Source organism: Canis lupus, chromosome 37 (assembly GCF_003254725.2).
Source record: "Canis lupus dingo isolate Sandy chromosome 37, ASM325472v2, whole genome shotgun sequence".
In the NCBI taxonomy this organism is placed as follows: domain Eukaryota; kingdom Metazoa; phylum Chordata; class Mammalia; order Carnivora; family Canidae; genus Canis; species Canis lupus.
The window spans coordinates 18,541,806-18,567,862 of NC_064279.1; the positions used below are offsets into that span (position 1 = coordinate 18,541,806).

A 26,057-nucleotide genomic window follows, 5' to 3' on the forward strand; every position below is an offset into this window, starting at 1 on the left:
TTCAAGATGAGCTATGCTCCCTTTTTTTTTTTTTTTTTTTTTTTTTACTTTCTCAGCAGTACCTTAAGTATCGAAAAGAACATTTGATGCATGTTAGTTCTGGGGCAATTTTAAATTTCCTAACCAGCTGGGGAGGCATGTTCCAGCTCCCACTCCCTGGGGCTTGCTGGGCCTCTGCCCTCTGCCCCGAACCACTGTGAACACACAAGATGTGCCTTCGCTTTGAGACAGTCGTTGGCGCCCTTACATCAATTCTGTTAACAGGGCTTCATCTCAGGATATTTACACCACTTCAGGTTGAATTAAGTTCTCCTTAACCTTCCCAGGGGAGCCAGGGAAATATTGAAGTGCAGGCCTCCTTTATCCCTTTGCTAAATCAATACTGCACTCGACTGCCTTCCACCTGACTCCTTATGTGCAGTATTGAAGAATTTTTTTCCCAACTAACATTGAAGAGGATAGAACCAAAAAATGAAGCACCCAAGTATGTCAGACTAACGAGGACAGGAAAATAAAAAGCGGGAAACAATTTTGTCTATTTTTGCCTTGTATGAGTCTTGGTGTCACGATACAAGGTTGCTGTTTCCTTTGGGTCTGATACAGAAGGAAAAAAGAAAGGCATCGGATGTGCTTGGTTTTTCGCTTTAAAAATAGAAGTACTGCCACTCATTTATTTTAGGAAAAGTCTTTTTTTTATTCTAAACAAAAGTAAAATTTTTAGCATGAAAACAAATCTGAGCAAAAGATTCAATGATGTAACTTCTTGGCTTAATTTATTTAAAAATATTTTTTTTCTGCTTAATAAGCTGACTGCTCATTGTAGAAACATTTAAATACTGCAGAATTCCATAATTTAGGAAAGGTAAATTTTCCATAATTCTAATCCCAGCAATAATAGTTTGGCTTTTTCTTAGAGGTTTTTTTTTTCTATCTATAACCTAACAGATATAATAATTTGGCACTTTTAAAATAAAAACAAAATTGTATTTAACATATTGCTCTGAAACTTTATTTTTGTTCAGCATGCATACTCTTTATCTTTTCATCTACTCTAGAGTGTGTCGCATTGCTCGTTCTGGATCACTTAATACAAAGAAATGTGTGTCAGAAAAAAAAAAAAAAAAAAGAAATGTGTGTCAAATTTTCATGTCTCAGTTGGATTCAAAAACTTACCCTCAGGCAATTGCCTGAGAAAGGATTTCGTTATGTGATTGTTTATTTGCATTCATAGAAATAGTAGCCTAGCTCCATTTGGAAAGGTAACACGAGCATTTATTGATTACATACTATACGCTATGTGTAGGGGTGACATAAAAATGAATGGATTGTGTTTCAGCCCATGATCTAGTGTAGGTGGCAGATGGGGGAGTAAGAACAGTCTAAAGCCATTAAGTTTAATTTCCACAGTAGTGATCTAAGTTTGAACTAGCTTGGTAGAACAGAGGAGGGAGAGACTGAGTCTGACCCAGGAGAATGAGTGACACATTGAAAAGGAAGTGCATTTTGCGTTAGACCTCAAAGGTAGGGTTGGATTTTGACAGGTAGATAAAGAGAAATAGTGTGCACACAGCTCAGTTACAGAACATAATATGTGTTGTGATTGTTTGCTTATGTGGTTTGTAAATGTCCCCCCCACCCCAACACACACAAACAAAACAAAAAACCTGAGCTCTTTTGGAACAAGAGATCATTTCTTATTCATCTTTACAGTAAACATTGAAGAACTGTTCGGTTGGTTTCTACAAGTTATTGAGTAACTACTGTGAGCCAGGTAGGTTCTCACACATGCTATTTCAGTTACTCTTGCAAGATGAATTTTATTATCCTCCTTTAAGAAATGAGGAGATGGAACTGCCAGCAGTTATGCAGTTGGCTTGGAGTCGCATAGCTAGAGGGCTACAGTTCAAATTCAGGTCTGTTAGAAGGCCAAGTCCTGTTTTTTGCTCTGTTTTTTTCTCTGCTCTTATTTCCTAATAGAACTTGTCATGCTTAGAGTGAATCTCTGAGTTAGCAGAGTACCTTCTGTTAGGATACCTTTATAGTAGAAAATTGCTTATCTGAAATTCCACCTTACTTAAGAGTCCTATATTTTTATTGGCTGAATCTTGCAGCCTTACTTATGTACAGTTGGCCTTCTCCAGTTGGTCCAGCTGATTATCTTCTTTTCCTTCCCTCTTGCTTTTTCTTTCACACCTGCAGATGCAGCCTCTTACAGATCAGTTGTACCAACAAGTGCCATGACTCAATGCGCAGGGTTATTTAGATTTAAAGGAAGGTGATAGAGACCCTCTCATGATGTGTATGCTTTTCATGCTATCAGACCTCAATGTCTTTGGGAAAAGAGATGGCGACTCTGTTTTGCAGTTGTTTTTAAAAACTTAAGCACATGTAACGTGAATGCCTTCTCAGGAAATTGTGGTTAACGGAAGACCCATCCTGAACTTTGAGTTACCTTGTGCTTAAAATAGCTACTGTGAGGCATGCCTAAAAGGGAAACCATTTGCTTGCTTCCTATACTCATAGTGAACGTTTTTAGTCTTCTTTTTTGGTCCATAAAATTATAAAGTATTTTGTGCATCTAAAAATATAGGGACTCATAATAAGCTATAGACTTCTTCATTTTGCTTTATGTATTCAGCATTATTTTTGAGATTTATTCATGTTAGTCTACACTGCTGTAATTTGTTCATTTTTCATGACTGTACAATTTGACTCGGCAAATACACTGTAATTTATTTATCCATTCTCCTGTTGATACTGAAATGATTATTCCTGTATAGATGTCCTTATATACCTGTAAGAGTTTCTTTAAGGTATATAGAACAGACTGGCTAGTCCATTAGGGTATAGACATCTTCAACTTTGCTAGATACTGCTGGATTGAACTCCAAAGGTAGACCTCATTGTACATTCCTGTTGTGGATGAGAGTTCTTGATGTTGCAAATTCTCACTCCAAACTGAAAAAGTCAGTCGTTGAAAATATATGTCGATTTAAATGGGTATAAATTAATATTTTCTAATTTTAATTAGCATTTTAATTATTAATGAAGTTGAACATTGCTAGTAATATGCTTATTGGCCATTCAGATTTACCTTTTGTGAATTGTCTGTATGTAGCCTTTGCCCATTTTGTGCCTGGGTTTTTTGTCTTTTTCTAATTTTTTGTGGGAGCTCTTTATGTATTCTGAATATAAATAATTTTTACATGGCTTGTAAATGTCTTCTCCAAATCTGTGGTATATCTTTTCCTTCATGTGTTGTTGTATCTGAGTTTTTAATTTAATTTAATTTAATATTTTTCTGAGCTTTTAATTTTAAAGTCAAATTTATTAATTTTTTCTTGGTTTGTACTTTTTGTTTAGGAATTATTTTTAAGAAATTTTCCCAAACCCAAGTTCTTTAAGATATCTTCCTGTCTTCTACATTTCTATTATTTTTGACTGTGACATGATATGGGGATAATTTTTTACAAATTAATAATAAAATGCCTCAAGATTAGATATTGAACAGTGATTTTTTCCCCTCCTGATTTGTAATAACACTTCCAAGAAATGACATGTGTCCATATATCTGAGAATCCGCTTCTTGAGTTTCTGCTGTGCTCCTTTGATCTATTTCTGTCTCTACTAAAATCTCAAGGGCAAGTCACTATGGTTGTATAAAAACCATGCTATAGGGCAGCCCCGGTGGCTCAGTGGTTTAGCGCCGCCTGCAGCCCAGGGTGTGATCCTGGAGACCCGGGATGGAGTCCCACATCAGGCTCCTGGCATGGAATCTGCTTCTCCCTCTGCCTGTGTCTCTGCCTCTCTCTCTCTCTGTGTTTCTCATGAATAAATAAATAAATAAATCTTAAAAAAAAACAACATGCTATACAGAAGGATAATTTTTCCAGTGATGCCACTTTGGAGAAATATAAATATTTATAATATAAATAAATAAAATAGATATTTATTTATATTTATAAATATAAATATATTTATAAAATATATAATTTTATATAATATATAAAATATATAATTATTTATATTTATAAATATAAATAAATATAATATTCAAGTGTATTGATAGTTATTATTAAATTAAGATACATTTGGTAGAAAACGTATGACCCATAGAACAGATCAAACACCTCGGTATTCCCTCCAGTTTCCTAATTTATGTATTGTAAAGAGGAATTTAGACTCTTGGCTATAAGATCTCTTTCTCTAAATTCAAGCTTTGCAAAGAGTTCATAGCATGCTTGAAGGTCACTGCTGATGAACAACTTGGAATCAGGCTATTAATATTCACGGAACATGCCTATGCTAAGTGACATGATTGTAAAATATTCTGGAAGCCAACCTTGTAGTACTTTCTGGTAGTGTTAAGTGTTTCCAATAAAACCCTATTAAAGATGGGAGATTAGTATCACTAGTAACAACTTTATATATTTCATCTGGCTATAATTTTATCAAGAATGAATCTAATGTTCATAAACCTTTCTGTCTTTGAGAATTGATCACATTTACTTTGTTTAATTTCTTCCTTTTTTGCTAGTTACTTAGAAGCTTTACACCTATTTTGGATAAATTTAAGGATAGTTACAAATATATTTCACCAAGAATTTCAACAATTAAGCAGTTTCTACTGTCTTCCCCTTGAGAAAGCTGAACATTTAAGTATACATTACACTTACCTTCTTCTCATTTCCTAGAATTTGTTGATGTAATCTGGAATTTTGGATTCAGATCATTATATTTTTCATTATGCATCTTCTTAGAAAGTCATTTCTTAACATTGACGATAATTATTTGCATAATTCCCAAATTTATTTTAAATTTTATACCTTCTTCTTCCTTAAGTTTTTAATTCTGATTTGGATGGCTCACATCCTTGAATGAAAATTTAAAACAAGATTTCTAGCAATGTTACCTAACCATACAGCCTATGCACATGGGTTGTAGGAAATTTGTGAATCCCCTTTCCATGTAGACTCTATTGATATGGAGATTTGGACAAGATTGGGATTCTTCCCACAGTGATTTTCCCATCCCCTTCTCATTTCCACTTCATCTTCTGAATGAGAGGATTTTCCTGGGAATGCAGAGACAGATAATATATTTTGTGTTCTAGTTGGCTTCCCCTCTGCCTGTAATATACAGTGATTAGCCTTGCTTCCTTACTACATTTTTTTTTCTTAGCTGCTGTATTTCCTGAAGAATTTCCTCAAAATGTCATGGTTTTGGTGTGACTCAGTTTCCCTCAGAGGTAGTTAGGGTCATTCATCTACTCAGGAGATGCCTTAAGGCATTGTCAAACTGAATTGTGGGTGTTAGATTTGGATAGACCTAGCAGTAGTGCTTAATAAATATTTGTAGAATAAATAATGCATGAGTTTCAATTAAAGTAGAGGCAGAAAGCTATACTGTCCTGGGTTTTCCTACACTGAGAAAATGCTGGCTCATGAGAAATGCCTCAATTCATCTTTGCCACTTACTTCTCTTGATAGATTTCTGAGAAAAAATGATTAATATTTCCTAATTAATTTTACTATGATTCTATATCCCAAAGTTGCATTATTTTTATTGAAATAAATTTTATTTAGTAAAATGTTACTAATCCATGTAGGTAACTTTTAATAAGAATCGATAGGCACGTGTAACTACTCAAATATTTTAAAAATACCCATAAAGTGCTTTTAGCTACTAAATTTAACGACAAACATTTGTGAAGTTCTCTTTGAAAGCATTAATATTTAATGTGTAGCATGGAATTTCTGGACATGCACATTCTCTTTCCAACTGGAGCTTTTGAGGCAGTGCAAAGCTCTCTTTCAAATATAGTGCCATTGCGCTTAATTGAAGGCTATTGGAGAATACAATGGGTCTTAAAGTGGTATTTGTATAATTAGTTCTAAATGCATCTTGTTGATTGTGTGAAAGATTCAAAGAGAAAAGAACAAGGCTTCAGCTATGGTATTAAAGTGAATGCCAGCAGAATATTTTTGAACTCTCTTTCTGAGCCTATTCTCTGTTCTCAGAGATTATGTGAACAATATTCTTTTCTCCTAAGCAGATCAGAATAAAATGAATGGAGGGACTAGTCCAAGAAAATGATTCTGGGGAATGCTCATAGTAATGACATCTGGAATCAGGAGGACTTTTCTACTAGAAATCTAGATGGCTCGAAAATATAGTGCTTTATCTCTTAAGTACACTTGAGTGTGGAGGCTATTAATGCATGATTAGAGGAATGTCTTCTGGAAGCTGCTATTACCTATCTAATCATTGTTTTAACAAATACAGTGGTGATATAATCGTAGGATTTATACCATTTTGTACTTGCCCTGACAAGTTTGAGTTTTATCAACAGTTATACGAATTGATATTTTTTCTTTTTTCTTTGTCCTAACTCTTGCTCAAATTTTAAATGACAAGAATGATTAATCATTGACAGGAATGAGTGTCTAAAGTCTCTGTGGTGCAACACGAGCTTACAGGTGCAAACTCAGATTTGACAACCTCTGTGTGGTCATCCTTGTTAGAATTCTGAAGAATTCTCCAGACATATGTACAACTTCTTACTCTCTAGACATCTGACTCTGAACCCCTCCTGGCCATTTACCTTACTTTCCTTTCTCAGATCAATGTGAATTTTGTTGCATTGTTTTTCTCTTTTACCTTAAGGTTTAGATTTAGTGCAGTTGAAAAAAGACTTGCTCCTATTTCACTTTTGTGAAGATCTTAATGAGACTCCCAAGCTTAATTTTAATTTTTAGAGAAGGAGGTAAGGTAAAGTACAGAAAAAAAAAAAAAAAAAAGCCAGAGAGGCATCCTTAATTCCCCAGAAAGAACTGTCTTGACTCTCTGTTTCGCTTCATCTGGTTCTATTCAGATCCCATTTGACATCCTAAAGGGAGTGGGAAATACCTCTGTGTCCTATTTATCACACCAAACGATTGCAAGGGAGAAAGGGGAGAGTCGTAGAGAGAACACCATGTAAGGGAGAATTCTGAGAGGAACAGAGTTCTAGAAAGTGTTTGCCCTCGTCCCTTCCCACTGTATCTTTCTTTATGACCTAGCATAAAAGTTCATATATATGTTTAAGACTCCATTTTGCCTGAGACTTGTCTGTCTGAGCTTCTGCTCCTGGGGAGAAATGTGGAGGATGGGAGAGAGGGAGTTCAGTGTTGACCCTTTGAAAGTTAGTTTTATTGTTGTTTCAATGGTCCAGGCTGAGTAATTGAGTATGTAATGCAGAACACCTATCAAGTATATCATCTGTAATTTAATTGTAATGGACACCCAACAATGAGATTGTTCTTTCTTTCTTTTTCTTTTTTTAAGTAGGCTCCACACCCAGTGTGGAACCCAGTGCACGGCTTAAACTAAGACCTAAGATGAGATGAGGTTAAGATGAACACTTAACCAACTGAACCATCCAGGAGCCCCTGTAATTTAATTCTAAATACTTTAAAACATCAGCAATATTATATATATGTATATGGTTTAATGCAGTATATACCCAAGGAGCAGGGGCACATCAATGGTTCTTTGGTGTTTGAAAACCCTCTTCTGGAGTCTGTACTCCAGAGACAATAAGTATTTCAAATGTTGCTCTCTCAACCTACATTAGGGAGTTCATTACCTAGCATGAGGGAAGTTAGAAATGCTTTTTTAATGGTTAATTGAGTGGTGTTAAAGATGTATGGATTGGCTAGAAATATAGAACAGGCACTTCTACAGGATTTAGAAGTATGGAGAAATCAAAAATAACCTTTGAAAAGTGTTCTAGTCCCAGGACTCATTTGTTTCTGATCCCTACAACTTAACCAGGAATTCAGTTGACTTCCCTGGACCAGAAAGCTGATGATCCTGCCATTAATGCACCATCATATCTGCCTTGGGACGCCGTTTTGTGCAAAGTGCTCATTCCAGGGCCTGACGAACAATGAGCTGGACTTCACAGAGCTTCCCAGAACAGGCTGTATGCCTGGATAGATGCTTTTGTGACTGCAGGTCAGTTGATGTTTGTACAAATGACAGAACTCTTGTCTTTAGATTTCCTTTTCTGGGTGATATGCCAACATGGCAGCCAGATTACAAGGAGATATGGATTTTACTGTTGGAGGCTACTAGCATCTGCCAAAAGGATAGAATGACAGTGAGGATCAAATTGGCATCGGTCACTTTGCAATACCAGGAAAGTATTGATAAAAATAAGGCCTAACAAACATTGACTCTTCTTGATGGGCTGGTTTTATAGTTTATTTTCCAAACTGAGACACTTTTGATAGTGAAAAGGATGTGATTAATAATTAAGCCAGAAACAATAGGGATATATCAGGACACTCCCAAGATGTGTGGCCATCCAAGTTCTTGAGACCCTGTACACCTGCCATTGTGCTAAGTCCTAAGGACAAAAAGTGATTATGTTTGCCTTTATTGGTGACAGGGGTTGGTGAGAGTCCTGGGTGAAGCAGACCAGCAGAGTGTAATTCCACTGTGTTCCCCTCCAAAATTCCCATTTTCTCTACTAGATATTTTTATATCTAAATAGAAGAACTAGAAGCACTATTTTCCTGGGGCCTGCCCTATTTTCATCCCAATGAAGTCTTTATTAATCTTTGTTCCAATTCATTTAAAGATTTTAACTTCATTAATAAATGGCAACTAGATTTAGAATCTAGGATTCCTAAAACAAATCCATTTCTTCAGTAATTAAAAATGAGAAGATAATTTCTTAGTAAATAAAGTTATTTTTCTAATTTTCTTTTTTATTGAGATGCAACCTATATAAAGTAAAAAGTGAATTTTTATTACCACTTACATCAAGACATAGAAAACTCTCCGCATCTCGGAAGGTCACCTTATGCCTTCTTGGGACGCCATTTTGATGATTTTCAGGTGAAGTTAATATTCAAATTATCCTCTTTGTGGTCAAATATTATATTTGGTCTCAAACCCTTTGAATCCAAAGGCTCAGGAAACTGCTCTAGCAGCAGGGATTGATTGGCAATTTTTTTGCTAGGACTCCAAGGAAAGTAGGAAAGGAGTAGCAAGGTAAGGAAGGTAAGGAAGCAAAGTGCAAGAGAATAGGTTAAGCATAGAAACACTGCCCAGCTTTTCTTCCTCCTCCCTCCTTCCAGAAGTGATAAACAAATGGTTGCATCTTTAACACCCTGCTGTCAAAAAAAAAAAAAAAAAGGTATAATTTATTGAGTACTCACTAGGAACCTGGGAGCCATGTGTCATGCTAGATGCTTTTTGTACTTTATGTATGTTATCCTGTGGAACGCTCACAACCACTCTGTGCAGAGAAGAAGAGAACAAAAATGCAGAGAAGGCTCATGGCCTTCATTTTACCCTTAGGAGAATCTAAAGTCCCAGAGATGTTAAGGAATTGGCCCCAAGTCACACAACTTCTAAGCACAGGAGCCAGGATTCAAGTCTTTTCTGCTGTAATACCAGTTTCTGCCAGAAACATAAATGCTATTCCAATGCAAACGTTTCATCTATAAAATAAAAGATGGACTTATCATTGGTGAAATATCATGACTGGTGTGGATTTTCTCCGGACAACACTCATTTGAGGTTTACAGCTAGTTGGGCAGGTACGGAAAGGGGAGGATAAAGCCAATAGCATTTGGCACTGCCTTCTTTACTCCTTAATCATTTGCCTATATGTTGTTTATAATTTTTATTGGTAATATATGAACTAGCAAAGGAGCTGTTGTTTCATGTAACTATAGCTATGGGAGAAGAGTGCTAGTGATGCCAGAGCAATGCCATCGGCAAGTTATTGTTGTTATAGAATTTCTTTTGCTGTTAGGGATTCCAAGAGCTATCTACACAGAGAAGTACAAAGAGAGAGCTGATCCAATTAGCTGGAGATATAACTAAATATTTATGTGAACCATATGAAACTGCAGTTTTGTAGGTCAAAAAACAGTAGAATATCAGCAAGATTTATGATGCAACTATTACTGCAGTGGAAGAAAATTTGTGGTTTGAATACTAGCTCCCTCTCCCTTCAAAGATGAAATTAAGTACTATTCCTTAACTCTACATCTTAGGCTGTCTCAAGAAACAGAGTCTATTGGCCCCGTTTTTAATCCTCATTTTGAAAACCACCCTTTTGACTCTAAAAAAATCACCTCATGTACTCTCTTAGGAGGACTTCATTACTTTATTTTTGAGGGGAGGTGATTTTAAGCATGTCAAGACAAGGAGACGGTCTCTGTGGTGTTATGGAACAGCTGTACAACTGGAGTGCTGGACACTGGGTTTGCAGGATGGTTATGGCATGTGGTGCTTCTACTTGAGGAAACTTCCCTCAGTGATAAGGCAGTATGGGCTTCACCAGTGAGACAGTGCCAGGCCTTAAAATGGGAGCAAAGGGACTTGGGGACTAAAATAAAACTAAACCAAATGGTGGAAACATGCTCAACTCCTTAATTTATCTGATTAGAGCCAACAGGCGCCACAGTGTAGAACATTTGCTCCCAAATGCCATTAAGGAGCAGTGAACTATTTCTAGGCTTGGCTCCAGATTGATGAGGGATGAACTAACAGTGGATTTGGTTTCAGCCTGGAGTCACTGAGAAATGGTGACAGACTGCAGTGACTGCAAAAGTCTGTAGGCATCAAGTGTTCCCAAGAACACATACTGCCTGGAAGAGATTTGCCCACCCCTAAGAAATATTCCTCTGACCCCATCCCAGCCCAACCCCAACTCTTGCCTTATATTTATCTGCTTTATTCTTTTAATACAGACACATGGTTGCTAGACGTAAGAGTTTTGAGTGGAGCTTGTTAATGTGTACGAGGCTGGCCTAATACAGTAGTTAAACATTGCCTACTAAAATTGCAATATGTTACTGTAGAAGTTACGAAACAAGGCAAAACTGTCTTTTGCTGTTCTGGGAAAAACAGTTACCAGTAAGAAAAAAAAAAAATAGAAGACTTTGTTTTAGAGCAGTGTATAGAAATCCCACCAACGCTCCCCCGACCTGCCCCCAAATCAGTAGGCCTATGCCTGTCCCTCGCCTCTCCCCCGCCATCAATCTGCTGCTAGCTGTGTGTCCTTGAATTACTTAACCTCTTTGGGACGGACTGTTCACTCATTTACAAAAGGTTTGAAGATCTCTTGGGGTTTTGAAAGTGCTAACAGGTAAACGCTACGACTGTAAATGAAAAAGTAGCTTTAAAAAGATTAAAAGTGAGAGAACTATTACATAAAAATCTTCCCAACTCTGTTGTTAGGTGACTGATCAATATTATTAATTCTGTTTTACAGAAGTAGATATGATTTTTCTAATCATTTAACTGAAATGCTTATTGAGCGCCTGTGCTAGGTACAAAAGTGGATCCAGGTTTGTTGGTACTGAATCTTACATGATTTGGGAGACCCTTTTTACAAAAAGGCAATCACAAATACAACCTCAGATGCAAAAGTGAGTATTTATTTGGAAAGAAAAGCAATCATAACAAGGTAACTGAGGCTTACTGATTTAAGTTCCTTTCTCTTGAACGGTCTTTAGCCAATTTACCAGAATTGCCTACGTAGAAATGTGTCTGATTGAAACCTAGCTTCATTTCCTCACCTAGATAGAATATTCTACAGCTTCCAGCAGCTTCTAGTGCTCAGTGGAAGCCCATGCAAGTGAACATCCCCAAAGTATAAGCTTCATGAAGCTTTAGGGTAAATCTGCTTCTAAGTTCTCTAGGTTCTTTAGGAAATCAAGACACATAAGGCAGGGTTCCCATCCTCAAGAAACTTACCTGTGGATCATAGCCCTTAGAATTCTCCCAAAAAAGAGCTGCCTGGTAGTGTTCATTTACTTGGAAAATTCCACAGGCCAGCAAAAGGATTCAAGCAATGACAGTTAACTTTATTTAAAATTTGATTTTGAAATAAGTTTAGATTTCCAGAAAGATAACAAAAATAAAATGTAGAGTGGCCACATATCCCTCACCTATCTTCCCTTCATGTTAACACCTTACAGTGTATAATTATTGACACCAGGACATTCTTATAATACTATTAATTAAATTATGGATTTCCTGTAGATTTGACCAGTTTGTCTCCACTGGCATATTCTGTTTTAGGATCTACTTCGGGACACCACGTTGTGCTGAGTTGTCCCATCTCCTTAGTCCCTCTTACTTGTGACAGTCCTTTAGTATCTTTCCTAACCTTGACACCTCTGAAGAGTCTGCTCAGGTACTTCGTAGGATGTTCCTCAATATGTTTAGTTGTCTGATATTTTCTCGTGACTAGATTGAGGTTATGTACGCTTTGCAAGAGTACCACACAAGTGATGCGTTCCTGGGCCATGATCCAAACTATTATTTATTTTCTTGCTAATAATTGTTTCTTGCTAAATTGTTTTCTTGCTAATCGTATCAGCTGTTAGGAGCTCTTAGACTGTCTCTTGTGTCATTTCCACATTCACTCCTCCTTTTAGGAAGTATTTCTTTACTTCGTGGCACCAAAAGATGTTCCAGACTCATCTTAAAATTCTTCTTCTCCAGCCCTGGAATCAATCACTTCTGCAAGAATTCCAATATTGGGTCTTTTTGATTAGTGTGTTCTTCTCTTTGTCCTTAAAATCTTGGGTCTTGGACAGGTTCTCTCCTAAAACAACTCAAATACGTGCATGGTCCATCACTAACAGTGGGACTCTACTACCCTTTTAAGTTGCACTTGTAAAAGAGCCCAGCAGGTGAGTTCTGGCCACACAATCACAGGCCAGGTGCACTACAAGGACTTCCAAGCAACCTTTTCAAGGCAGTTACTAAAGAAATAGGTCATCGTTGACATTTTCCTCTCCTCACCCACATCCACCTGGCCCCCACCTGTCAATCATCGCAAGGCTATCTCCTCTGTTCCTCTTCACTGTCACCTCTTGGGTTCTGATCTTTCCCGGGCTTCCTGGGACATTGTACAGCCTGCGAATGGCCTTCCTGCCCCTAGCCTTTTCTTTCTTCCAGTTCATCTTCTATGGGAATAAGTAAGTAATCCTTCCATTTGCAAATCTAGCCTTGTGATTTACTCTGCTGACGATAGAAGAGATTGCTTTTTTCTCATATGATTTGGTGGTTTTTTGGAACCTATCATTAGTGATATGCCTCCCTAATGTTGACAGTAGTGATTCTCAAGCTTTATTGTAAATCAGAATTGGCTGGAGGGCTTGTTAAAACACAGATGAGTAGGTTCCACCCTCAGATTTCAGAGTCAGTAGGTCTGAGATGGGGTCTGAGAATGTACATTTCCAAGAAGCTCCCAAGCGATGCTGATGATGCTGGTTCAGATAACACCGGCCAACAAGGTAAAGTCCAAACTGCTTAACAAGAAACCTAAGACCCTGTCAGTTATGTCTTTGTGCTTATCCTCCACTCCTCTCCTCAAACATCCCTTCGCTTTTCACAATTTTGTATGAACCCCGAATGTACTAATTAATCCCCAACTGGTCTTCCCATTCCTCCTTGTCACCCACTTTTTTGTACATGTTGCAGGCAACTGTCCTGGCATCCCTTCTGCAGCCTTCATTTTCCTCCAGCCTCAGAAACAATGTCTCTCTTCTGTGGTCCAGTACTACATGGTAGCATTGACCATGAGAACTACAACTTGGTAGGGATTTCATTGTTTACTCATTTGATTCGCCCAGGAATTTATGAATCAAATTTTACTCATCTTTGGCTCCTCAGCACCCAGCCCCTATGTCATTGGCATCAGATGGGCACTGGATAATTGTTGTTGAATGAAACATGACCCTTTCAAGGAAGGCACTGTGCTCTTTACACTAAGGAGGGTAATAAAGAGTTTATGAGAATGCTTTAAGACTTATTACTGTTACAGTACAGGAGAAAAGGATATTTTAAGTAAGAGAGTACAGTAAGATACAGAATTAGGCAAATGAGTTGGGGCTCTGATGAGTTCTTTAAACCAGGTAATTATAATCAGTGTCCTCTCAGAGGTCTGGGATGGGCCTATGTGGTCTGGAAACGTGGCCTGAAGTGAAGTAGAGATTTGGCAATTCTGTGATGGAGAAGGGTAGTTTAGCCCTCATATCTGCCAGGCTGTTAATTAGCTAACTAAGGAATTGCCAGTCCCCCTTTGTATTCTGTTTTTGCTGTCAATGCTTGCCAGCCGCGAGGGACGCCCCCCGCCCCCCGCCCTTAGTCCTAATGGCATTGTAGGTATCTGCTTAACCATAAAACCAGAGTTGAACCAGAGCTGGAACCAGAGTTTCAGAACCCAGCAGCTGTGAAAATAGATTCAGTGATCTACAAACATGGATGAAAAACAATCACATATTAATTTTGACCAGGTTTTAACTGAAATTAAACATTTCCCTCAGTTATTAATGTAGATAATGAACACAGTTGTGTTTGCACCACCTGAGACTTTATCATTGCTGGGAATCACTCATATTTTTATCACATGCTAGCAGTAATTTCTATTCATCATTACTCCAAATTAATAATACATACATTTTATTAGATGTGCTAATAAAGAAGCACATGTACTCTATCATATTTAAAGCTACCTCGGCATCTAGATTTCAATACAGTTTATTCCCTTTGTGTTATTACACATTAAAACATTATTTAAATACTGAAAACAAGAATTCTAGGTATTTTATATGTTGAAAACACTCTTCTGAGAAGGGATCCATCACTTGCCCAGATTGTTAAACGGGTCCATGACACCAGAAGGTTAAGCATCCTCATTGTAGAAGGCAATGTTTAATTTTGTTCACATTTATTTTGTAGCATAAATTTGGCAGGAGAATTTTTAAAAAGTAGAACAAAAAATGCAAGTTCACTCTGGGCGCTCGAGTTTCCATTTAAAGAGTTCATAAAACGATAGAGCAGTTGATGAGTTCTAGCAGGACATTTTCTCCTATTATTGTGTACAAATTGCAAGTGAAACATTCTTTGGTGTCTTGGGCTGCATGCTCACAGTGCAGTAATAGTTAAATTAATTTCTAGTGTGTCTCATTATAGATCTATGCAATAGTCTCTTTCAATTTTAAATTGAGCTTCAGGGAAGATTAAATACTTAGGTATTCCAGTTTGTATAAAATTTCTAGAGCCATACAAATTAAACTTCCTCTGTCTAAATGACCCTAATCATTCTAATTTAACTAGATGGAGCCTATTTCCTTTTGACAGAGCTTGTCATGTTGAATCTTATCCATGGAGATGAACAGCGTGCCAAATGGGTAATAAGTATTCCAGATGTTGCCTTGCCACTTTCCAGCAAAGTTATTAATAAAAGTCAGTTGCTTCTTGTCTTTTTTTATCCTCTAATGTTGCTGAGAATATAAACTTCCTTTCTCCCCATTAAGATATGGTAATTTAAAAAGTACAGTAAATGGGCTGCCTCAGAGGAAAGTGATTTTATAAAAGTAGCTATCTGTCGTGAATTGTACCCCGGGGACTCGGGGTGGTGTGAGGCCTGCTGGGACTGTGGATGGGAGCAGTAAAGAGGATATGAAAAAGACTGAGGTTGAGATCGTGTGTGTGTGTGTGTGTGTGTGTGTGTGTGTGTGTGTGTGTTGCTGGAGGGGACTGAGCTCCAAAGAGCCATTTCATTTACTTTTGCCTGGGAATAAGCCAATAAAAGGGAAGGAGCTACTCGGTTAGCAAGGACCTGCCCTGGCTGGAGCCTGGCAGGATGCTAAAGGCCTCTCAATCCACCTCTATCCACATCTCCCTCCCTGCCTTAGCCCCGGGGCAGTGTGAGAACCTCAAATCTGTGACTTCTGAGGGGCAAATTCAGGAATCTGTCCTCAAGGCAATCAGAGGAAGGTGTGGTTACTGTAGAGAAGGGCGAGTCAAGGGCCAAAGGACATAGGGCTTGATTCTAGGACACCGTGTTAGGTAGATACATCCTTTACAGTTTATCAGAAAGATCTGACATCTCCAAGGTATAAAGAAATTAGACATTCAGAATTAGGAAAAGCCTAATGATACTAATAGTAATTATAATATTTCCAGTGTGATGGCTTCATCAGTCTCTTTAAACACTGCGGGTTTGGTGAATTTGAAGTGAATTTTCCTTCAATAACACACACACACACACACACACACGCAGCACTTTGGGCTCCCTTTTACTTTGCCTCTTGAACTTTTAAATGTAAAGCCTTGGAAAGGCCATGTTATTTCCTAAGTATAAAAGAATCGTTTAATATTACTCTCTGGAAAGAAGTTCAAATAGTTTGTGCAATGCAATAGTTGGTCTTCAGAAAACAGGCTCGACCAGCATCATAATCCATGTTTGATAATCTCATGTATACAGCCTTGCACTCCTTTCATCTCTCACGATTTTGGCTTTAGTTAGCAATAACCTGATATCTAGTTAAAAATACTTGGAATTTTGAAGTAGAAGAAATTTACTACTAAGGCCACGTTTGTTTTTGAAGTCAATACTTGCAGCTTGAGTATGCTCCAATATGCTTGAGCTGTTGTAAGGAGTTTTTGATGCAGACGCCATCTCTTAAATGTCAACAGAGAGATGCCGCTCCGGCTGCAAGTATTTTCCCTCTCATCATCTCTATTAATTTTTCAAGTTCGTTAACAATTGAAATTATTAAACTGAGTTCTACTGACATCTGCTGGACAAAACCTGTTTTTCATTGTTATCAACTCGTTGCTATTTTTACCAATCAGTAACATTCAGGTTTACTAACTAAATGGTTACTATTTTTTTTTAAAGATTTTATTTATTTATTCATGAGAGACAGAGAGAGAGAGAAGCAGAGACACAGGCAGAAGCAGGCTCCATGCAGGGAGCCGGACGTAGGACTCGATCCCGGGTCTCCAGGATCCCGCCCTGGGCTGAAGGCGGCGCTAAACCCCTGAGCCGCCGGGCTGCCCTAGATGGTTACTATTAATTCAACCAACCAAGCAAAGCTGTAATTAACATATAAAATAGAAATAAGTGAAACATAAGATCATTAATCAGCTGTAATAAATCGAAGTAAAGGTCCATTTACTAAGTCCATTCTAAGTCCATTTCTTTAGCTGGACAAACCATATTTAAGTTGTGTTTGTTTGTTTGTTTATTTATTTATTTATTTATTTATTTATTTATTTATTTATAAATTTATTTTTCAGTTGTGTTTAACACACATTTTCTCAGTGCTGTGTACGCAGCACGCTATATATACACGGTGGGTCCAGAACTTGAAAGAAGTGGGAGGAGGTCTGGTGAGGGAAGACATATATCTAAACAGATTATTTCAGAAAATATTTTATCCACATGCCTCCTCTCTTAGCAACAAGATGATTGCACTGTACCTATTGTTCCCAGAACATCTTTATGGCAGTAATAAAACCAGAATAGCATCATTTTGTCCATTAGGCAATACATAGTGCCTTGGACCTAGGAATATTTCATGGGCCTACAAAAATGTGTGTGTGTGCTAAAATACAACATGAAAACAGCAGATTGAAAACTCAAAATTGTAAATTAAATGTCTATAAAACATGTAATGTTAACCTATTTTTAAACTTAATGGTTCTCAAACTTGACTGTGATCAGAAATCCTGGAGGCTATTAAGTTAAGGCAGATGGCTGAGTCCCCTCACTAGAGGTCCTGACGTAATAGGTCTTGGTTGGACCCTGGAATGTGCATTTCCAACAGGTTTCAGGTAACACTACTTAATCCTGCTTGTCTGGAGATTGCATTATGAGAACCAACAATCTGAGAATGTTATTTACCTTTTTTGGCTTAACCATCCAGGTAACACCATTGACTGAATTAGGATATTCAACTGAAGGGGCAACTTGAAGGAGTGAGAGGTAAAAAAGATGATAAATTTGGCCTTTTCAAGGAAACAGGAAAAGGCCATCAAAGCCTACAGAGACTCTTTTAATATATTTCAAAAAAAAAAATTGAATGCAACTCAACTTTAATTGGGCAGGTGAGAACTTGTAAGACATAAACATTTTCTGTAGTAAGTGGTAGAAAATGCACTGGTGTTGTGAGTTATCTAAACTTGGATCAGTGCCTAGCGTAGAACGCCCAGAAAGTTTGTAAGAACAGGGGTATATGACCATGCTCACTCGCACCAGCTTTTCAGTTTAGGAGTTGAGAACTAATGTGTGTTTCTGATTTCTAATGAAGTTCCCAAGCTTTCTGGATCAGCCCTCTTCTTGAAGTGTCCCTGGATAAATGGCCCTTGCGGCACTATAGACCCATATCATTTTATGAAATTCTCATTTAGGAAACATGGCAAATGACAGATGATGGCAAATAAAGGCAAATGATGCCTCTAGTGTATATTTACTACTCAGAACACACTCAGGAAAAAAAAACGTGGAAACAGGAATGTGAAGATCTGCTTTTGAATTTCAAACACCTTCAGAAAGTTGGCTGGCTAATATATAGATTATATATTATAAATTTATAAATTCTTATAAATTCTTTATAAATTCTTATAAATCCTTATAAATTCTCAACAAAGGGCAGAGGAGTCTCATTTTCCTCATTCAAGCCTTGATTCCAGATGATTGAAATTAATTCTTTAGTATAGATGTCTTCCATATGATTCTCATATTACCAGAAGCCTATGACTCTCTTTGGATTGAAAAGACACCACATCTTTGGCAATTTTCCCAGTAAAATTATAAACACATATTTGTTCCAAGTCTGCTTCTTTCACTTGCTACAATAACCAGCACAGGAAATTAATCACCTCCAGACCTTATTGCCTGGACATTATGTGGAATCGTGTCACACAGGAAATCAGACTCCAGTCATTCCAGTTCCTTCATGCTCTTGGACTAGTGCTTCTGCTCTTTGACTGGCACACATTAATCAGTTCTTTCCACTCATCGGCCAACTCTTGAGCCTCCTTACTTCTTCTCTACTGAGTCCGGATTCCATGCTGGATGGTCTGGGTCCGTGGACAGCAAGCAGTAGGATACTGTCTCAGAGCTTGTTAAAACTGTAGAACCTCAGGCCCCATCAGATGGGCATTTTGAAATCATTTTAAAAAGATCCCCAGGTGATCTACATGCATATGTGGTTAAAATGTCCTGACCTCGATTTTTTTTTTTTTAAACAAGTTTCCTTGACTCTCCTATATTTCTATCTTCTCTCCAATACTCACTGAAAGCCAGTCTTGGTGAGATTGCTCATCATGTTGAAATTACTGCTTTATATTTATCTCCAGATTTTTAGCATCCTGTAAATATTACTTCATTCTGAACCCTTTCTTTAATGTAAATATTTTTCTGTCTTCTTCACTTGAGTCAAGACTTCCTTCTGCTGTTTGTTGTTCACTATCTATGTAGTGTTGGGGGTTCTTCACAGGCTGCATCTCTGAAAAGACCTTATTAACCTTAACGCTCAGATTCTTTGAAATGGTTTTTTCCTAAGTGTACAATTCAGTTTTCTGAGACTCATCCTATATATAACTTTGACTTAGATTTTTAATGTCTAGTTTCCTCTGCTGACAGAACTGGAATCCTCTTCTAGACAGAAGCATTGACCTATTGGTAGGTAATTCTACAAGCCTTAGTAGAACTTGACCAATAAAAAGCTGAGAAGGCCACCTCTTCCTCCTCTAGAGAACCACAGTCTTACTGAAATGGGGAGCCATACACATCGGTACTGGCATATTTCTACCTGTGTGACGTGGTTTGTTACCTATGCAGGTCTGTTCAGATCACCCGATGTAATCGCCATCTATCACTCAATATATTCTTAAAAACTCCATTGCTCATTCTAGCCTTACTTATTTAAAAATACCCAGGCCTATATTGAAACCTGAGGGTTGCCGCTTCAAGGGTCAGTATACTCTGTCAGTTAGATCTTACTTGTTTTATGGGAAAGACCAGAGTTGTTCAGCATCACAGCCATGTTTGTTGCCCCTAAGTGGAGCTTCTGGGCTTTGTACTGATGAAGATTTTCATAAATGTTTTCTCATGATGGTAGATTCTTTGCAAATAAATTGACTTCCAGATTTGAAAAAAAAAAAAACAAAAAACACTCTCTTGTGAGCGGTATCATCTTATCTTCCTAATCCTAGCTAGACACTGTGCCTAGCATGTGCTATTAGTATAATTGAAGTTCTGCAGATTAATTGCTATAGAGGTAATGAAACTAGGTACTAAGGGACTCATGACTAATGAACTACCATTTTGAAAATTTTTGCATTTTAACTGGATCCTGGAAGGAAATGGATTTAACCTAAATCATCAATAAATGTGCTGGGAGTTTTTGAGAAGTCAGCCAACTGAATGAAAGTAATTTTGGGGGCAAGTGACTTTATGTGCTCAAATTTCCCTCTTCACTCATCATCTGGGTGATTCAAAGGAAAGAGCTCTGAGTGCTTCTGGACTGGCTTTTAAAAGTGTCTTCCGGGGAGTCCCTGGGTGGCTCAGCGGTTTGGCGCCTGCCTTGGCCCAGGGCGCGATCCTGGAATCCCGGGATCGAGTCCCACGTCGGGCTCCCGGCATGGAGCCTGCTTCTCCCTCCTCCTGTGTCTCTGCCTCTCTCTCGCTCTCTCTATCATAAATAAATAAATAAATCTTTAAAAAAAAATAAATAAAAGTGTCTTCCTCCCAGTGGGATTATAAAAACTCCAATATCTCCAGATATAGCCAGACACATGGTTCACACAGAAGACCGAGGCATTCTTGAAATTTGTGGAACAAGGAAGAGAAAGTTGGGGGTGAACAGGAATATTCAAATATATTGCCTTGTAATTGCTTGTCTCATCACTGGTCTTCCTCACCAGACTGAGTCACCGGATGTCTAGCCTATGCACACAGAACACCCCTGCCAGGCACCTTGCAGGTAAACATACCCATTTAATGAATTTGGGGGATAAAACGGTGTTAAAGCATTGCTCATGGGAGGTGTAAATGAAATGGCATGTTGGCAACATATCAGCAGCACTGCCACTTGGATTATACCAGCAAGGGGCTGCCCATGTTAATCCCTAAATGCTGAATCCTGAGAGATCAATATTAACCTTCAAGTTTCACAGAGAGCCGCATCAGTACTTTTGGGGCTACAGATGCCTTTCTTAATGTCCCAGCTCCATCAGAGAAAGAAACTAGACAACTGTGACACTACTTTATAAACTGATTTATCAGGAGTCCTGCCTTCCCCTGCATAATGACTGCATGCCTCACAAATGCTTTCTCTAACACTTGTTTGTAGAGTGACATAACATTGGCTGCAGATTTAATGTCACCATGGCTGTCATTTGCATGTGCATCAGAAACGAACGTGGTGTTGAAATGGGAAAATTAAACTGGGGGACTATGAGCAGTGGTCCTGCTAAGATCCATCTCTCTATCCTCATTATTATTTCACCTGTTGGTTTATTGTTTGCTTTCTCCCATCACTCACGAAATCGTCAAGTCCCTGAGGATGCACAAGCCCAGGACTCCTGGAAAATAGTGTTTCAATAGTTTACATAATGGGACCAGTGAAGCCAGTATGTTCTCCATTGTGAAAAAGCCAATGTTCTCTTGCTTTGTTAATTGACCCTCAGCTTTAGAAGGAAAAGGGTGACTTCAGAGGGGAATGGAATAAGAAAGCAAATGGTCAGGGGACTGACTTGTAGGTTTTTCTGTTTCAGTGATGCTTATAGAGAATACATGAAATTTTTAATGACACTGAATCCATAGTGGGAACGATCTAGAGAAAAAGAAATGACATACAAAATATTCTTATTCTATTCAGAGGATAGGAGGAGGGAGGCAAAGTTCTTTTCTAATGCAAAGTTAGGAAAAAATAAATCAAACTACTGTGGGTAAGTCACAGGAGATGAATTAGTTCTTCAAGTTTTGTTTGTTCATGTGCTTACCATTGTGGTGCAATTTAATGTGCTTATTGTTCTTCTCCCATTCGGAGGATGAGCCAGGGAGTGGTAAACGGGAGAACAGTGCGGGCTGGCCTTATGCAGCACAATGTCATCTTGTGGAGAGTTAGGGGTAATGCTCCTAATGCACCACTCTGGAGTCTCTGAGTGGCCTCTGTGAGGCACTGTCCTCTTCCTGCATCACTGCCAAGATGTGATTATCACCATCTATCCTTTCATTCATTCATTCAAAGGAGTGAGATAAACATAAACCGTGCATTTATCCTTACTATTATGAGTCATTCAAACACTAGGGTAGGGGTATGAAGGACATTTTAATCATATGTACCAGAGGACAAAATCTAATTCAGGGATGAAAAGGAGTATTTTAGAATTTGGCAAATCTCTGTTGTGCACACTACACACCTGTGGCATGAAAATAGTGGTACAAAGTCCTGCCAGGTGATTCAACCTTTTCAACCTCTGAATATATATTTTCTAATTAGGCCTCATTTAATCTCTTCCTCTATTCAAAGTTCCTTTCAGAATTGGTCAGGAGGGAAATCAATTTCTAGAATGAGGCCTTTGGTTATTAACCACAGGGTGGGTTCTCGTATGTATGAGATGGTTTAACACATTGCTCTGCTTGGATCCTAGTAGATTCCTCCTAATTCCATAATAATTATATTTAAAAATATTTCCCTCTAAATCCATTTTCAAACACTACTGCAAATCTTGTTTGACAAAACAATGAACAAAAAGTTAGGAACAAACTGTAGGGAATATGTGTATAGAGAAAAAGCCCTCATTTACCATATAAGGAAAAGATTTCTTAAGTTTAAACCAAAGCAAACGGAAAGCACATGACACATGTTAGTCCTAATAAAATTTTATTGAGAACCAGTATATGAAATTCTTTACAGAACACAGAAATACTTATGATCCCAACCTTTCCCAGAGAATGGCAATATATCATTAGGGTGGGTTCCCTGAATATCCCACACACTCTGCTTTATACCTACAGGAGAGAAACAGTTCTACAGCTCAGCAATAGACAAATGGGATGCTCTGACCTATTTAGAAGAAGCAGAAGTAGAATCGGGATTCAGTATGAGTAAGAAAGGACTGCAGATGAGTTCTAGTAGCCAAAGGAGTAGATGAATAAATGTTCACTCTTCACATTCTGTATTTCGAATCAGCTAGTAGAAGGCAGGGCACCATAAGATCAGATACAAATTAACCCAAGGACATGTCTCTCAATTAGTTCTATAGGGAAGTGGCAATAAGAAGACAGTGGTCTTGGATCCACTTTTACCTAAAACTCTTCCTACCATGAAGGCTTTTGATGCCAAATAATCAGAACTGACATCAAAGATGAAAAGGTAACCAATGACTCTAAGGATGAAAGACCAACAACTCAGAGGAAGCCAAAGCCCAATGGGATACATGGAAATGGCTGCGATAACTAACGTTCACATATTTTACATGATGAAAAGTTAACCACTGAAATTTCTCCTTACCACAGGAACAGAAACACATGGTGGGATAAATGAACACTGCTCAACACGCTTTGAAGGTTTTACTCCCTACTCTTTGCATGGAGAGACAAATACTGTGGATTTTTTGGGGAAGCAACTTTTGGGAAGGCATTTTTTTAATCAAAAAAAGGTAAAAAAGAAGAAGAAATCTGAGAAATATCTGAGGGAAAATGACATAATAGAAATAGAACTACAGTGCTGCCTTTTCCTTTTAAAATGAAGAAGCTGGTATAAAAGTTTCTTAGTTTCCACCACGGTGTTAGGGTACTGGTCTTCGTTTTACAGCTTTTGCTTGAGTTTAAAATCTTATCAAATTTTCTTACTTCTTAGCCATAAATAAAACAACGGCATGAAGAGAAAATCCTGACAGTTAAACAAATTCTAAAAAGCTAAAGAAAAAAAAATGAAACTTGATTTGTGTTTGTATTGATGAATTCCTTAACGGATGACAGTAGTTAAAATGCAATCTAAATATTAATAAGAATCTTATTCAAAATGTTCTTCTCCCTGCCCTGAAGTTTTCCCAGGGTTAAATTAATCAAGGCGTTTGGAGATGAACTGTGATTAAGGTTCCTCTGGCTAAGAGAAAGTGTGTTTTGCTCTCTTTCCCTTGGTTAGTAATTACAGTAGCTGGAAGTATAGGCACAGTATAGTGAGATATCTAACTATACTAAATGGGTTTTGTTCTTTCAAGTTGGACACCCAGCCAAAGGCAAATTAGCTTTACTATGAATGCCAACATTGCTCATCAGAAACGAGCAACTCATTTGCTAACCAGGAGCACTGGAGAAAGGCACAGCTAACCAGCAGCACTTCAGACCACAGAGGGGATAAGGTTTTCCCAACTAGCATGAGGAATAAGCTAATTCTAGGAATTAAGCAGTGGGCTATATTTTTACTCCTTCTGTCAGTAGCCTTTAAAGGGTCAGACAATTTCCAATATAAGATATTTTGGTGCTGAATGTGAAGTAACAGAGGACTTCTAGCCATAGGAACCAACATATACCCACAGATTTGGTTCAAAGTTAAAAATAGCATGCTTTTGTGACGGAGAAAGCCATGAAATAGGCACATTTAAAGTTTTTCGACCCTGTTTTTTTAAAGCTGCAAAATATTCTAAAATCACTTGAAACATACAGAAAAGATGAAATGAGCCTGGGAAAGGCAGCGAAGGAAGGAGGAGAAGGAAAAGCTGATGAGTTGGAAAATTTATACAGAATGTGAAGCACCAGAGGTCCTTCATCTACCATATGGATATATGACCTCAGGGGCTCAGAAATTGATGAATGTTAAGCTTAGGATACGCAAAGAGGATCAAGCTGTTCTAAACATTTTCATTGGATAATACCTCCTAAATAACAGCATTTCTATGAAAAGCTTAGTGTTTTTGTTCATGTTATTGGCTGCATAGCACTCCTCGACCCTTTTTAAAGAGATGCAGCATACTACTATTTAGTGAAAAGACAAACATCCCGATAGATTGAAAGGAAGGAAAATATCTTATGGCTTGTAACAAACAGCGAGCGCTAAAGCATAGTCATTGCCAAGGAAGTAGAACACAAGTCAAAGTTTAGGAGGTCAGTTGGACAGGGTGGACTCAAATCCTGTCACAACATATTCACATACAGAAAATTTGTTTCTTGATCTTATACTAATACCAAAAAACAAACACATTTAAATAAATAGTTCAAAAATACACTTGCTTATTTTAGAAAAGCAATAAGCTTTTTGTTAGCTTATCTTGAATTAACCTTCAAATCAGAAATTTCAAAATCACATTGCATTTTAGAACTTTTTGATAACAATGTTGATTTCTAGAGACTGGATGCTGTACTACCAAGCAGCAGCAAATCTGAAAGTATCTTTCTCTCTAGTTAAACCTGCAATGTGAATTTGAAAAATGATAGTTAGGTCCTTAAACCAGTTTGCAAATCTTGCAACTTCTGTCTCAGAAGCATACACTTAATATTTTTGTCCCCCTTCATAATCAACCACCTAAAGAAAAACAAAGTCATAAAACTGTCTGCCCTAGTGAAGGAAAAATAGTATAAAGATAAAGGGTAATATCCACCAATACCATATATTTATCTTTATCTACATTTAGTTTCCTTTAAACATGTTTTAGAACAGCAACAGATGGTTATAAAGCTTTAAATAAGAGTAAGATTTCCTCCAAGTTCTGAAAATATATAGATACCTATGCCCTCAAAACACTGTACATATCACTCATCCTTCCTTTAGGAAGAAACTGAGGTTAAAGTTAAAAGATTTCCTTGGATATTTTTAAGTAAATGTAAATGACAAACAAAAGAAGCTAAAGACTCTATGTTTCCTTGAAAAGCAATGAAAGCACTTAGTCCAGTTTGATATACAGAAAGGGTCATGCAGTGAGTTGCAGGGGGTAGGCTTTCCTTTTATAGTTCAAACGCAGGGAATCTGGCTTTTGTGGGCACTAGGAGGTCAGCCAGGAAATAGATTGTTCCAGCCATTCCTGAAGGAAGAAAGAGGAAGAAGTTATTACACCAAATGACTCTGTTCTATGCAGTGGCTGCATTCTGTATCATCAACATTAAGACCCTAATGGCAAGGGCTTCAATGAAATGGGCATCTGCCTAGAATTATAAATGTTGCAGGTCAGTACCAGAGGAGATCGCTAGTAAGGTACTCAGTCCCTTCATCCGGGTGGAAGACAGGAAGGAGTGT

The 26,057-nt window shown here is 37.8% G+C and overlaps 2 protein-coding genes across 5 annotated transcripts in view; one reads left to right on the forward strand and one right to left on the reverse strand.

The window, feature by feature from the left end:
- The window catches only part of CPS1 (carbamoyl-phosphate synthase 1), a 354,353-nt gene that overhangs the window by 112,641 nt on the left and 215,655 nt on the right, over positions 1–26,057 (forward strand). The gene's annotated exons all lie outside the window — the stretch shown is intronic.
- Positions 22,690–26,057, reverse strand: part of LANCL1 (LanC like glutathione S-transferase 1) — a 37,158-nt gene continuing 33,790 nt past the window's right edge. For both annotated transcript variants that reach the window (XM_025441639.3, XM_035711027.2), the window contains exon 9: positions 22,690–25,845. In XM_025441639.3, the coding sequence (XP_025297424.1) occupies positions 25,769–25,845 (77 nt within the window). In that variant the 3' untranslated portion in view covers positions 22,690–25,768. The remainder of the gene's footprint in view (positions 25,846–26,057) is intronic.